The sequence below is a fragment of the Centroberyx affinis genome, unplaced genomic scaffold (assembly GCF_046629955.1).
Source record: "Centroberyx affinis isolate AG114_WGS23_722 - 3 ecotype Tasmania unplaced genomic scaffold, CSIRO-AGI_Caff_v1 ptg005525l_1, whole genome shotgun sequence".
Classification (NCBI taxonomy): Eukaryota; Metazoa; Chordata; class Actinopteri; order Beryciformes; family Berycidae; genus Centroberyx; species Centroberyx affinis.
This window is the reverse complement of record NW_027282774.1, coordinates 77,989-92,050: the sequence shown is the minus strand read 5'-3', so window position 1 is coordinate 92,050 and position 14,062 is coordinate 77,989. Positions and strand designations below refer to the sequence as shown.

The following is a 14,062-nucleotide window of genomic DNA, read 5'->3' as shown; positions in this document are numbered from 1 at the left end:
CCTGTGCACAGTGACATCAGCTCCAGTGAAGCCTCCCATTACCAAAGCACTAGCTGTACAGGCGCCGTGTTGCTTTTGTCGAGGCTGATCTGAGGTCACTTCCCTCGGTACAATCTGACATTATGGAACAAAAGCACTAAAGCACTCATGTTTGCTAACCCAGAAAACTGGCTGGATATTGTATGGGCTGCAGGAATTTGACTAGCTCAGGAGCCCAAAAGAATTTCACTTTGTTGGAGTGACCCCAGATGACTTTTTGAAGTTTTACATTTGCATAACATCAGCCATTCACTGGACATCTGCTCCATAGGTTTTAATTCTACGGCTGTTTGATTGGTGGTTTTTTGCCATATTTCCAAATATTCTACCAAGGCTGTCAAGAATTTAAACGAGGCGCTGAATTTCATCGAGGTGAGTGGAGCCGTTAACAGGATGCCCACGGATCTGAGAAGAAAGTCTGCAAGAAACACTTACAAATCAAGGTTTCCTGGTATAATATGTAGAAATCAAGAGAGAAACAAGTGAAGCAAGTGGAATTATCCCACCCCATTGGCACATCTTTTTACTTGTTTAAAGAAAAAAATGCTTTTAAGACTGAATATGAGGCTGAATCATCGCAGTGTAATTAGTCTTGACCTCGGTTCCTGTTACTCTGCTAGTGGACTACTGTCTGAACATTCATATGGTGAATTTTTACTAGTTTGCTCTTCCTCTAAATCTGATTTACTCTGTATTTTAGCTTGTTTTGTTGTATGTTGTTTGCGTACAACTGTTCTGTTTGTCTCAATGCTTCTTTCTTGGCCTCTTAATAAGAGATAAAGACTTCACAATGTCCTTATGTCCACAATGTCCTGTGTATTAACCTATGGTAAAATATTGTAAATACACAATAATACTGTGTTGATGCTTCTTGAAAATTTTACCAATAAATAATGTAAGTATACCAGGGTGTAACAGCATGCCCACATTGTAAGATAAGAAAAGATTAAACAATATTGGGGAATTTGGGTCATTGCAACAGCAAAAGCAATAGAATTCAGCAGGGAAAAATATAAGAAAATAGAATATAAGAACAAAAATAGAATCTAAAATAAGCAGTAAAACAATCAAAATAGTAGCAAACAATAGCAAAGCAAAAACAAACAAATAAAACAGAATATAAACAATTGTGGGGTTATATAAACACATGCAACCAACAATTTCCACACATGTCTAATAGTGTGTGTGTGTGTGTGTGTGTGTGTGTGTATGTGGGAAACAAGGGGAAAGAGTATGGATGACCCAGACTGCGGTTGAATTGTCTTTTTTGCTTAGGAAGGTTCCTAACTGAGTGAAATGACCCGGAAGTATCTAAGTGGCAGCCATGATAAGAGCTGTTCGAATTCTCTAAATGCTAAGGAAAGGTGCTTCAATGCTTCCTTACTTAGCTCCTTTAGCATAGGATACACTGCACCATCCTTTACGAAAGGAAAGGAGATAATGCCGTCCCACAATTCCTTGCGGCAGCAACATTTACAGAGACGCACTATTTGGCCGTTCACGAAAGCAAACGATCATGACCGACAAGGGACGCAGATCATCATGCAAGTTACCGTTGCTTATTAAGCGTTTTCCATCTTATGCCATAACTTGCTAATTTGCTTATATGTTTTGAACTTTCAACAATATATTAAACCCATAGGTGAACTATGAACGTTACGCTGCTGTTGTAAAGTGATGAAAGTGAAGATAACGTTGTAGCGTAACCTCTGCTCAGTTTGCATTAGTTATTTCTTCATTCTGAGCGTTGTTGTATTGCAGCCTTTAGGAATATCATTAATTAATTTGACTTCAGTCACAGATGCTGAAACCCTTGCCTTAATAAAGGCCTGTATCAGCCAGAACAACTTCAAAGCACAATCAAGTCAACATTTCAAGGTGTTTACTGAGTTGTGTGGTGGTTCTTAAGCTACTATATGCATAGGCTTATAATCAGATCATAATCAGCATATTAACCATAACACTTCTGTCTTTCAAGAAAAATGGATATGAGATGTTTTTAGCCAGATGATGTTTTTAATTCAACATGTTTGAAACTTAAGAATGATGATATGTACAGTAGTAGATTTGTAGGCCTAACATGTTATGCCTATCTTGCATGAATTTAACAATTATTTTCATACAATCATACTAATTGGGATTCATGTTGATAAATATGAGTGGACAGGAGGGTGAGCGTGAGCAACCATTCTCAATGTGACAACCATTTCGTTTCACTTTTGTGACTGGTAGCGGGGACTAACCTGGTTAAATAAAGGTTAAACTGATGAACCCCCGGTGTCGGACTGACCTGAGGAATTTGTTGAGGTCTCCATGCTTCATGTATTCGAACACCATGATGAGAGGATCTCCGTCCACGCACACTCCATAGAATTTGACGATGTGGTCGTGCTGCAGGTTGGTCAGCAGCTCCGCCTCCCGCTGGAAGTCCTTCCTCGCTGACAGGTTGGGGTCCTTCAGCGTCTGGTGGAGGGAGAACAGGCACAAAGTCAAATCTATTCAGAAAATGTTTAAAATAAACAAATATTGAGGAGGATAGATAGATAGATAGATAGACAGACAGACAGACAGACAGACAGACAGACAGACAGATAGATAGATAGATAGAGGGTTGGTTTTTAATGTTGCAATGGAGTTATGGGAGTCTGGCCACAACTTTTTACTTACTTTTTTTCTTTTTTACATTTTTTAATATTGATGTGGGTTTCAATTCATTTCCAATATACTGGAAATGTACACCATGTCTTCATTTTAATGGACAAAAAAAAAAGGCAAGAATAAATTTGGAGATAAAATAGTTAACATGGTGATGAGTTTAGGGATTTACCAATAAGTTAGTTTCCTGCCCTGCTAATAAAATGTCAGGCAGCGCAAATTTAAAACAAATTGTTTCACTTTGAAAGTTTAAGTCCTCGGTTGACTAAATTAGAAATTTTCTGCAGAATGGATCTGCTAGATTTAAGTTATATTGAAAAGTAAACTTCTGGTAATGCTTTTTTGCCTAGGATTCACGGCATTCACAGCGCTTTGGAAATGAATTCTTGGTGGTTAGATTCACTTAGACTGGAAAGGAACAGCGCTCCTTTGGCTTAATAATCAAAACAGCGCAGTGTGTATTGTGGTGAGAAGCCGCTGCAGCTGTCACCGTCATGAACTGCTGTCACAGTGAAAGGTGCCGGGTTGGCTGCAGCGTTGCAACGACCGTCCACAAAGCAAATTGATTTGATCGGTAAAAGGATCAAGCAGGGAGTGCCTTGAACGCCTTTGAAGTGGAGCGCACATGAAATACCACATCTTGATGGGATGTCAGTTAGAGCCGCCAGCACCAGAAAAAAAGGAAAAATAACGGCAATAGCACGCCTTATTGGAGCCTCTATTGGAAGAAAAAAAAAAAAAAGACTCTTGACACTTCATCAGCAACTGGAAAATAGAGCAAGTTGCCTGTCTTGATCTCCTCGGCCTTGACTTCTGCTTTCCCAGCTTGCCGGCGTTATTACAGATGGAAAGACCTTGGGGTGGAAACACATTTACTCATATGTTCTCTTCTCGCAGTTAAGTGCTGGGGACGCTTGAGATGTACGGCAGAGTAGGTAAAACGGCCATAAAATTCTATTACCAAATCAAACTGCACTCTTAAGGAAATGTTTCTTGTCCGGGCATCCCTCCAAAACAATACCTCCAAGTGCTCGACTACAATAAATTGAAGGAAAGCGCGGCTATGAATTTTCCCTTTGTTGACCTTAATGTAGATTCAGAGAGCAGCTTCCTGCTACATCGACAGGCAGGAGGAGGTTCGACTGAAGCTGCACATCCTCCATTTTATCTTAAAGATGAATAGGACACTCCAGAGGATGCATGATGGAAAACTGTTTAACCTTCATTTTTTTTTTTCTTAAAAATCCACTAACATTAGGAAAAGGAACTGACGAGCAGACGTTCCATCGTTTTAACGCTTTGTGTGAATTCTCCTTCTGTCAAGGTCGGGGAGGTTTTCTAACTGTAATCTTATCCTGGGAGGGTTTTGCTGAGTCGGCAGGCTCTCGTTCAGTATCACTCTGCTCCACTTCCACACATTCACACTGGGAGCGGTCCAGAACAACCACAGCCTCCTGCTGTCGGCCGCCAAGCAGCTGGGGGCCAGGTGCCTCGTTCAAGGGCGCGGTGTTTGTTGAAGGGGAGGAGAGAGTTTCTCATTCGCTTTCCTCACAGCTCACAGCTGTCCTGGGCCTAGACTCAGTTCTGCTTTACAGAGACTTTCTCACTGACATGATGAAGGGAAAAGGTCTAAACTTCCCTGCCGTTCACAAACTCTGCACCAGCTTCTGCTCAGCCTGGTCATGAGGTCAGGACTCTGTGTGGGTGCAGGTACATGTAATAATTTATTCGGTCATATGCATTAAAGAGATACACCCACCCACACACACACACACACACACACACACACACACACACACACACACACACACACACAATATCCACAATAATAAGTAACATAAAACCCTGGTTGGCATATTCTGATTTCTGTTCTATTCTATTTATCTGCTGTGGCGCACTTTAAAAAATCTCATTGCTGAGGGAACACAAAAGCTTTTATATCTCACCATTGTGTCTGCATTTGTTCAAGTGCTACTTGATCAACCCTGATAACTCTGCTTGCCTTCTATAATTCCCTACAGTTTCACCTGATCCTTTGTGCTCATGTTTACGAAGACACAAATCAATCCAAATGACATGACATCCAAGGCAGATCTATAAAACAGCTCCAGAATATGACAGTCAACATTAAAGCTGTCGTAAAACGTCCTTTGTTGCAGTTTCTTTGTCTTGCTCAGCGTGCGTTCTCAAATTCAGCGGTTCATCCTATGTTAATGCCGAGGTATTTATAGCTTGTTACCCTTTTGATCAGGTCATCAGGATGATGACTTTGCTCATTACCTGTTAACGATGTCTGAGGAGCCAATAATCTGCTTTCATACTAATTGCTGGTCCCTGGCTGACAACAGGACCGGTTTTGGATGGTTAGAAAGATGGATGTAGGGTGGGGGGGCACCCAGCCCCAGATGGGAGCACATTCATCCCTGGCTGAGATACTTCATCAGACCTGGTTGTTCAACACCCTGTAGCAACACCCACCAACCAGAACACACTCTCTCTCTCTTTCATCTGTTTCTCTGTCTATCTCTGTCCCAGTCAACTGAGGACAAAGCTCCCTAATATAACACAACAGTGATTCATCCTATATGCAGTTCATGAAAGCTTTTATATTTGCTGTTCTAAACACGCAGAGTCTGGTAAGTCTTTCGTCTGGCACATAGGAAGTGATTTTTTTTTGCATTTGCGGTTTGTGTGGAATAAACAGAAGAAGAACTGGGTAGTTAGCATGAGCAGTGACAGCCACCATGGCTGAACTACAAAGAAAAGATTGACATGTCTTTTCGCGCTCCCTGAGGAATAAGATGGACGAACTCAAACTTAACACCAGAACCTGCTACTAGTACCGCGAGTCATGTGTCATGGTTTTTACAGAAACTTGGCTGCATCCGGATATTTCTAGCTCACTCGTTGAGCTGGATGGCTTTTCCCTGGCACGTTCTGATAGGAGTCTTGAGTCGGGTAAGACAATGGGGGGCGGACTATGTGTTTATATCAATGATAAGTGGTGTAGGCAATACACCACACGAGAGACTATCTGTAACCCGGACATTGAGCTATTATGCTTGAGTCTCAGGCCGTTCTTCCTTCCGAAGGAGTTTGGGAACATTGTGATTTGTGCTGTTTATGTGCCCCCAAGTGGAAATGCAGGGAGAGCTGTGGCCCAAGTGGCGGACTGTGTACATAGAGAGCTGCAACGTACACCAGATGCTCCCATGCTCATTTTGGGGGATTTCAACCATTGCAAACTCTTGACAAATGCTATGGAAATACCCTGAACGCATATACAGCTAGAGCCAAACCACTGGTGTCCAATTCTGATCACAACACTGTTCAGCTCATTCCCATCTACCATTCAGTCCTTAAGAGGAGCAAACCTCTTGTAAAAACTGTTAAAGTCTGGTCCACTGAGAGTATTGAAACTCTGAAGGGGTGTTACTTGAGCACAGACTGGGACATCTTCCATGAGTCTGATTTGAACAAATCCGCAGAAGTCATCACAGCTTATATTAACTTCTATGTGGATGCTGTGATACCCCAATAGACAATAAAACTGTATCCCAACAACAAGTCCTACATTACTAAGGACGTCAAGGATTGTATCAAACGCAAGAGGCTTGCCTTCAGGAATAAGGACCAAGTGCAACTAAGATCAGCACAGAGGGAGTTGAACCAGAAACTCAACACAGCTAAAAGACAATACAAGGAATCCATTGAAGGAATTCGAAGGAACTGTGGGCCACTATGAAATCCATTACAAATATGACTCCCACCAGGAAACCACTGCACACAACAGATGACAATACCATGGCAAATGATTTGAACAACTTCTACATTATTCACATGATTTCTCTTAAGAACGTGACAGTGTCATTAGCACCATAACAATTGATGATTGTGTTCCAAGGATAGACATTAGTCCCAGGGAAGTCACAAGACCTTTTAGAAGAACAAACACCAATAAGGCAACAGGTCCTGATGGTGTATCAGCTTTCCTTTTGAAGACATGTGCAGAGGAACTTACACCAGCCTGGGTCTCTGTCTTTCAAAGGTCTGTTGATTCACATACAGTTCCATCTCTCTGGAAAACGGCAATCATTACTCCTCTTCCAAAAAAACTGTTCCTCAAGAAAATAATGACTAAGTAGCCCTGACCTCTATTGTAACGAAGTGTCTGGAAGAGTTGATGGTGTGGAAGCTGAAGTCAAATATAAATGGACAGTTAGATTCTTATCAGTTTGCCTATAAAGACAATCGTGGCACTGATGATGCAATACTAACCATAATACACTTTATTTTGCAACACCTTGAAAACCCCAAGGCCTACACCAGACTGCTGTTTGTAGACTTCAGCTCTGCTTTTACTACCCTGCAGCCATATATCCTTCTCAGTAAACTCAGACAGAGGTCTGTTAATCCATATATCATCAGGTGGTATCACTGATTTTTGACCAACAGGACCCAGCAGGTCCGAGTGAACCAGACATTATCTGAGTCTAAAGTCATCAACACAGGTGTTCCTCAAGGATGTGTGAGTTCTCCCATTCTGTTTACATTATATACAAATTATTGCACAAGCAGTCATCCCAGCACTTTTATTGTTTTCTGATGACACTGCCATCTTGGGACTCAAAAAGTTTGTACAATGGTGTGATGACCATCATCTCATTGTAAACACTAAGAAAACAGAAGAAATGATTTTTGATCCAGGACATCTGGGGGATCATCTCCACTACTGGTCCATAACACTTGTATTACCCAGGTTCATTCTTACAAATACTTGGGTGTACATATTGACTGTAATCTGTCTTGGAATGTCCATGTGAATTCTGTATGCACTAGGATCCAACAGCGGCTCTACTTCTTGCAAAGACTCAGGGTGTTTGGGGTTGGACAGAGGGTATTGATGTTATTTTATCATGCTGTGATAGAGAGTATATTACGTTACGGAATCTTAGCTTGGTTTGGTAACATATCAGTTAAGTTAAAATCACAAATAAATAGGCTGGTCCACACAGCAATGAAAGTGATGGGGGTGAGGGAGCATCCCTCCCTCCAAATGCTCTTTGAGAAGACTATAGTTAAACAGGCTAGGAAAATTATCGCTGACCCCTCCCATGTCCTGTATTCATAATCCGAACTGCTCCCATCAGATAGACGCTACAGGGTTCCAATTAAATACAGGAAAAGATACCTGAATAGGTATAAAAATTCTTTCATCCCTCTATCAGTGAATCTCCTAAACTCAGGCCATAAGGAGGGTGTGAAATGTTGCATGTACTTGAATGCACTTATGTCTGCACTTGTTTGTGCTAGACAAATTTCCCTAGGGACAAATAAAGTAATCTTAATCTTGAGCCTACAGAAACTCAAACTGCATCAACAGAAAAAGGAAAAAGACGTCACAGTACTGGACACATTGTTTGATTGACAGGTGATCTCTGGGAAGAGCAGTGCAGAGACACCACAGCAATGAGCGCGTAGTGACAAAGATGGAGAGTAAATGATAATAATAAAACAAACAAAACAGCATCTCCAGGATTACCACTTTCCAACGCTGCCACCCATCCTGTCTTCAGTCTCTGACAGCAGTTCATGATAGTGACAGCTGCAGTGATTTCTCACTTACAAACTCAAATTATACATAAGTTATATATGTAAATAATAGACAGATCTGTTTTTTTTAACTATGAAAATAGTGGTGTGCTGTATATTTCCAGTCTAAACGAATCTAACCGCTAACCACTGAACCATTGGCCTATTTCTGAAGCATTTTCAAAACACTACAGTATGTGTCCATGTTGGGAAAGAAAATCATTACCACAAGTTTTTTCGTTCAGTACAACTAGAGGATCCAGTCTGCAAAACCCACTGAACCTTTGGTCCTATTTTTCCTCTCCTGCAATCTGTCATTCAATAATGTGGAAACACATTACTGTGGAAACACACACTCAAGTCGTACCTTGACAGCCACCAGCATCTTGTCCTTGGTGGGACTGAGGTTGTAACACTCTGCGAGGAACACTTTACCAAACGCTCCTTCACCCAGCTCCCTCTTCAGGATGATGTCCCTCCGCTTTATATGCTGGACAACTGAACCGCAGACAGGCAGGAAACCAGGCAGACAGACAGGGGGGAGAGAGAGAGAGAGAGAGAGAGACAATTACAAGGATCATTTAATGAAAAACTGCAATACATTCTAAAAGGAATAAACATAATATATACATAATATAACATAATAGATATATAATACACTTGCAGAGAAATCTATATCAAACAAGCAGTCTCCAGAATGAAGAATTGGTTGTTATCTACTCACCTCCATGGCCACCAAACACACAGCGAATGAGCTGGTTAGTTAGTTATCTATGTAGTTGGCCCCCAAAGCTCTATCTCAGCCTCCTGTTAAACAACTGAGGTGAATGGGGCTTGGTTGTTTAGAGCTCCAAAAAGGCCATAAAATTCCCAGCAAATGTATCTAAACAACTCCTGCAGCATAGTGCAAGTGTTTTGTAGCCAAACAATTGCACCGTGTCCAATTCTTTGTCTCGGTTGCCATAGCTACTACAGAGGAAGAAGACATTACTGTTTCTTCTACCAAGAACAATGCTACATAATGAAGCATTTTGGACTCGCTTGGCTACAAAACACCACTCTAAACAAACAGGATCTATTGACTTCAGTTGTTTGGGAGAAGGCTGAGATGGAGCTGCGGTCGCTAACTCGCTGTGTGTCACTTCAGTGGAGTTTCCAGTGACATGGAGGTGAGTAGATAATGAAAGGATTTTCATTTTGGGGTGAACTGTTCCTTTAACCCATCACACTTTCAGACGCAAAGGGCATTAACAGCGAAACAATAAAACGATGCATACCATATGTCCTTCCAGACATTTCTCTATTCATTTAGTGATGGATTCATGATATTATTGAACCATCGGTTGTTGTCAGTGTCACATTGTCATAGTTTCTAGCTGAATCTGGTTCTAATCTTTTATCTGTTGTTTTTGCTTTGGCAAGAACTCCTCTTGTATTTCATGCTAATAAAGCAGCTCTGAATTGAACTGAAAAGAGGAAAACAGGTGAGCAAATAAATGATAAAAGGATGGGGTGAAAAGGAGAGAGAGAGAGAGAGAGAGGGAGAGATAGGGAGGGAGAGGGAACGAGTATAAGACGCAGAGAGAGAGAGAATGGGAAGCAAGGAGAGAGAGACTACCCATTGAGATAAACAGGGAATTGAACCCCTAACCCTGGCAGTGTCGGTGCCTTGCTCGATCCATCTGGCCCCACAGCACCACTGCTCACCTCTGTGTGAGACAGACAGTGGAAAGCAGTGTTTTGCTGTTATTTTCTCCAGCGTCTTATTTCAAACCTCCTGCCTCTGGTTTCAGAGACTGGATGAAGACAAACTCCTGACAGTCGCTCCAAACTCAGGAACATTTATTCTGTCTGTCTCTGCCGCATATTCTGCCACTTAAGTCGCCAAGGCACAAATAAACTTGAGATGATGCTGGACCCGCCAAGCTGCAAATCTCTTATCTGAATTGCTTGGCCTTATTGTTGGCATTTACACAATGCACAGGGGCACTTTCCAATGAGAAGGAAATTGTAAAGTGTGTTTTTTTTGTAAATGCATTGTGAAGGGAGGAAAGTAAAATTCATTAAACGAATAGCTGAGCAGAAACGGAAAAAAATCCCTTCTATCTCTCCTCATAGCTCTAATTCTATTTCCCCCCCCTAATGCTTCACTCTCACATAACAATTTTAGGGTCCAACTGTTGTCTGGGTGCTGTGACCTCTGACCCTTGATCTCTTTACTGTACGTTGCTTGTAACATTGGTGATCTAAGAATTGAAGCTTATTCTGTTGTTGACCTTAATGGAAGTCCCTCTGGATAAGAGAGTCAGCCAAGTGCTTAAAATGTAAATATAAGAGAGAGAGAGACAGAGAGATAGACAAGGAGAGAGAGAGAGAGAGACAGACAGACAGTTGAGGAGGTGTAGGAGGTGCTGGCTTCTGAACAGAGCTGCTCTCCTTGCCTCAGTCTGAATAAAACATGACAGCTAGTGGGTTTACCATGAAAACACAGGGAACTCTCTCCCTCTCTCTCTCTCTCTCTCTCTCTCTCTCCCTCTCTCTCTCTCTCTCTCTCTCTCTCTCTCTCTCTCTCCATATATATATACTGCATGCATATATACACATGTGTTTCCAACCACACATTATGATTGGACTTTGGACATTCCATGAGTGGTTACAGCATTATATGTTGTACCTTATGACTCCAGCAATATCACTCTGCCTTGAAATATGAATGGAACAAAGCAGTCAAGGATGTTGATTGCTTAGCAACGAGGAGCACATTTTTTCGTCGATGTTGTATAACCATGACACAGCACCAAGTTGAGTATGTTTTTGCCTAAGTATACCTAGTCGGTGTGGGCAAACAAGGTCCTGGGGGGGAGTCAAACCAGCGACCATTTGCTCCAGGCGTTCAGCATGGCCCCGCGGCGCCACAAAACCACAACACAGAGGGACGAGGCATCCGGGAGACAAGTGCCTACAGCTGGAGCTCGTCAACTGTCGCACCTGATGTCAATCCCAGCTCGTCCGCCGCCCTATAAGAGAGAGCAGCTTCAACCCACGGAGGCAGGTCAGCGTGGCTTCAGCTTGTCCCCCGGACCGCGTGCTGTTTTTCTCTCTTTCTGCAGATAAAGGGGCTGACGGACAGGCTGCCTCTCGACCCGGGACACCTGAAACGCCTCCTGACTTCACCTCGCTGGGCCCTGGAGCGCTGACATCCTCCACTATCCACCGCCTCTTCCCCTCACTAGCTCCACGTTTGTCCAGTAAAGTGCCCTCCGGGGCTTGTTTTCCGGGCCCAACACCATATCTGCCATTATTCATTTCTGTTGGTTGTGCCTATGTTGCTCCTGTTGCTCCATCGATAGGCATTAACACTGCCAGAGTTAAGGGCTCCACTCCCACTGGGACAGCCTACACTAACTCACGGTGCTATGGGCGCATGCTACTACTTTGGGTCGAGGTGTCTAACAAATGGTGTAATCTAATGTTTCCTGATTCATGAACATTGATCGCGGGTTCAGTTGTACTGTTCCTCTGTGTTTTGTTTCCTCTTCTGCGTCACCAACCCATCTGGTCGCGAACATGACAGGAAGGTGATTCATGGAATATGCCACCTGCTCCTCTGGCGTTTCCGTCAGATGGTATATTGCCGCTATTTCTGAAATGAGCGTTAAATATGAAGAAATGCCCTAGTTTGAAAGTAGATCAGAACAGAAGTGTCTCTGCGAAAAACTGGCAGACAGTTTGCCGCGCGAGAGCCCCACCAGGGACAATAACACAGCACACATCACTGCTGTCAAAGCTTCATCCTCCATGAAGTCTGCTTTCCAAGAGTTGAGAAAAAACAACCTTAAGTCGATACACATGCATTTTAATACGCAATGTGCTCTGAGTGGATTTCACAGGCCAAACGTTGCTGACAATTTCTCAGCTGATAAATGAACAGCTGAGACTCAAGTAGGAGTTTCAAGAGGTATCATCATCATCATCATCTTCTCCCCACTGCATCGTACCCCCTCTTCTCTCTACTGTAACTGCGCCCAAAAAATACATACTGTCTCTTTAACTCTGATTTGAATTCTTTCCCTAGTACATTTCTATCATCCATGATTATTCAAGGGTCTTTACTATCGCTTGCTTGTAATGTTGGTGATCTAGGTGCTGAAGCTTATTCTGCTGTCTCTCTGGATAAGAAAGTCAGTGAAATGCCTAAAATGTGAATTTCATCTAAAAGCAGATGGAGGATCAGAAATAGTTATAATCATGAAATCAGAAAGCATAAAATCTATATTTTCCAATCCTTTTCTCAGAATTTAGTCTTTGCTTGTAATCTTGATTTTCGGTTTTGTTTTCTTTCTTTCTCTGTTTTGAGATATTTTACAAGCTCAATGTCTTTTCTTTTTTTTTTTATCTCACCTGTACAAATTAGTAATTTGCATCTCTTTTTATCATCATATTCTATCACTGTATTTTGTTTTTATACCTTTGCTTCTGTGTTTGTCACAATGTAAATAAGCTGAGCTGAACTAAACTAATTGTCAACCTAACCTAACTATTTGAACAATCCGGTCAGCCTTCTGGAGCCTGTTGGCCTTGGCTGAGTGAGTCACACCACATCAGTAATCACATACAGCTACAGCTGAAACCAGTGGACAAGTCCACTTTTCACTGGATGAAAATCAAGTGTTGCTCTCCTGAAACCATTAGAGGTTACAAGCAATGGTCTGGTAGGTCAAGAGAAACTAGAGATTTGTGTTACCATACCTAGTTTGGTTCTACTCTATAACATTCAGTAAATAATTATCTTGAGTATATGCCGGGTAGATACTGGATAAATATTTAAACTTCTACAGTGATTACTTCTACAATGGTTACCTTCATAACCTTCCATCGAGCACCAATCGCCCCCTTTTCTTTATTTTCTGGATGTAAATATTCCGTCCAGGTTTGTTTTATTCTGCTGCTAAATAACTGCTGGCCATCCTGTCTTCCCCAGTGATGGGAATGAACCGGCTATTACGGCGCTCGCCTGTCGACAGCAGCGGGGACGCGTTACTTTAACCTTCAGTTTCCTCTGCAGGCGGACTCGGGCTGCATCCTGCAGCCTATTTACCCAGAGTGGCGTGCTGAAAAGCCCTGAGATTAAATCTCTATCCCGCAGCTCAGCATCATTCATTTGTCCTGGCTCACCTGAGGCCTCGACGCCAGCAAACACTCTCCCTGGAGGCCGGGAGACTACGCAGCACTGAGATTTACTCAGCTAGTCAGGTCAGGCTGCTGGGAGAGCACAGATGTTCGGAGGGCTTTGTTCTATACCTGTCTGTGCGGGTGTGTGTGTGTGTGTTTCGACTACCTGCCAACTTTCCCCGGTGTGTGTGTGTGTGTGTGTGTATCTCTCTGCGTGTATGTGTGTGTGTGTGTGTGTGTGTGTGTGTTTTTGCCCAACTACCTGCCAACTTTCCTTTGTGTGTTCATGTGTGTGTGTTTCTGCCTCACAGGTGTGTGCACACGCGTATGTTCATGGGTATTTTTCTGCTTGACAGCTTGCCTCAGTGTGTGTGTGTGTGTGTGTGTGTGTGTGTGTGTGTATGTGTGGCGGGTCAATCGATGCATCTCTGGTCTCCTGGTCATTGACAACATGCCAGAGGCTTTTGCAGAGTAGATGTTTTAACACTGAGAAGCTGCAGCTCATTCAAAACACTGATAACATCCCAGCATGCACTCTCATTTCCTGCATCAGGCCTACTTTAATACATTTGGTGACACTTTCTATGCCTATCACTCTCTCCAC

The 14,062-nt window shown here is 42.6% G+C and overlaps 1 protein-coding gene across 1 annotated transcript in view; it reads right to left on the bottom strand.

The window, feature by feature from the left end:
* Window positions 1-2,329: 2,329 nt before the first annotated feature.
* The window catches only part of LOC139667427 (NT-3 growth factor receptor-like), a gene marked incomplete at its 3' end in the record, with an annotated part of 72,941 nt that continues 61,208 nt past the window's right edge, over window positions 2,330-14,062 (bottom strand). The window contains exons 10-11 of the mRNA XM_071546879.1: window positions 8,654-8,784; window positions 2,330-2,502 (exon numbers count right to left, since the gene is read on the bottom strand). Coding sequence (XP_071402980.1) covers window positions 2,330-2,502; window positions 8,654-8,784 — 304 coding nt within the window. The remainder of the gene's footprint in view (window positions 2,503-8,653; window positions 8,785-14,062) is intronic.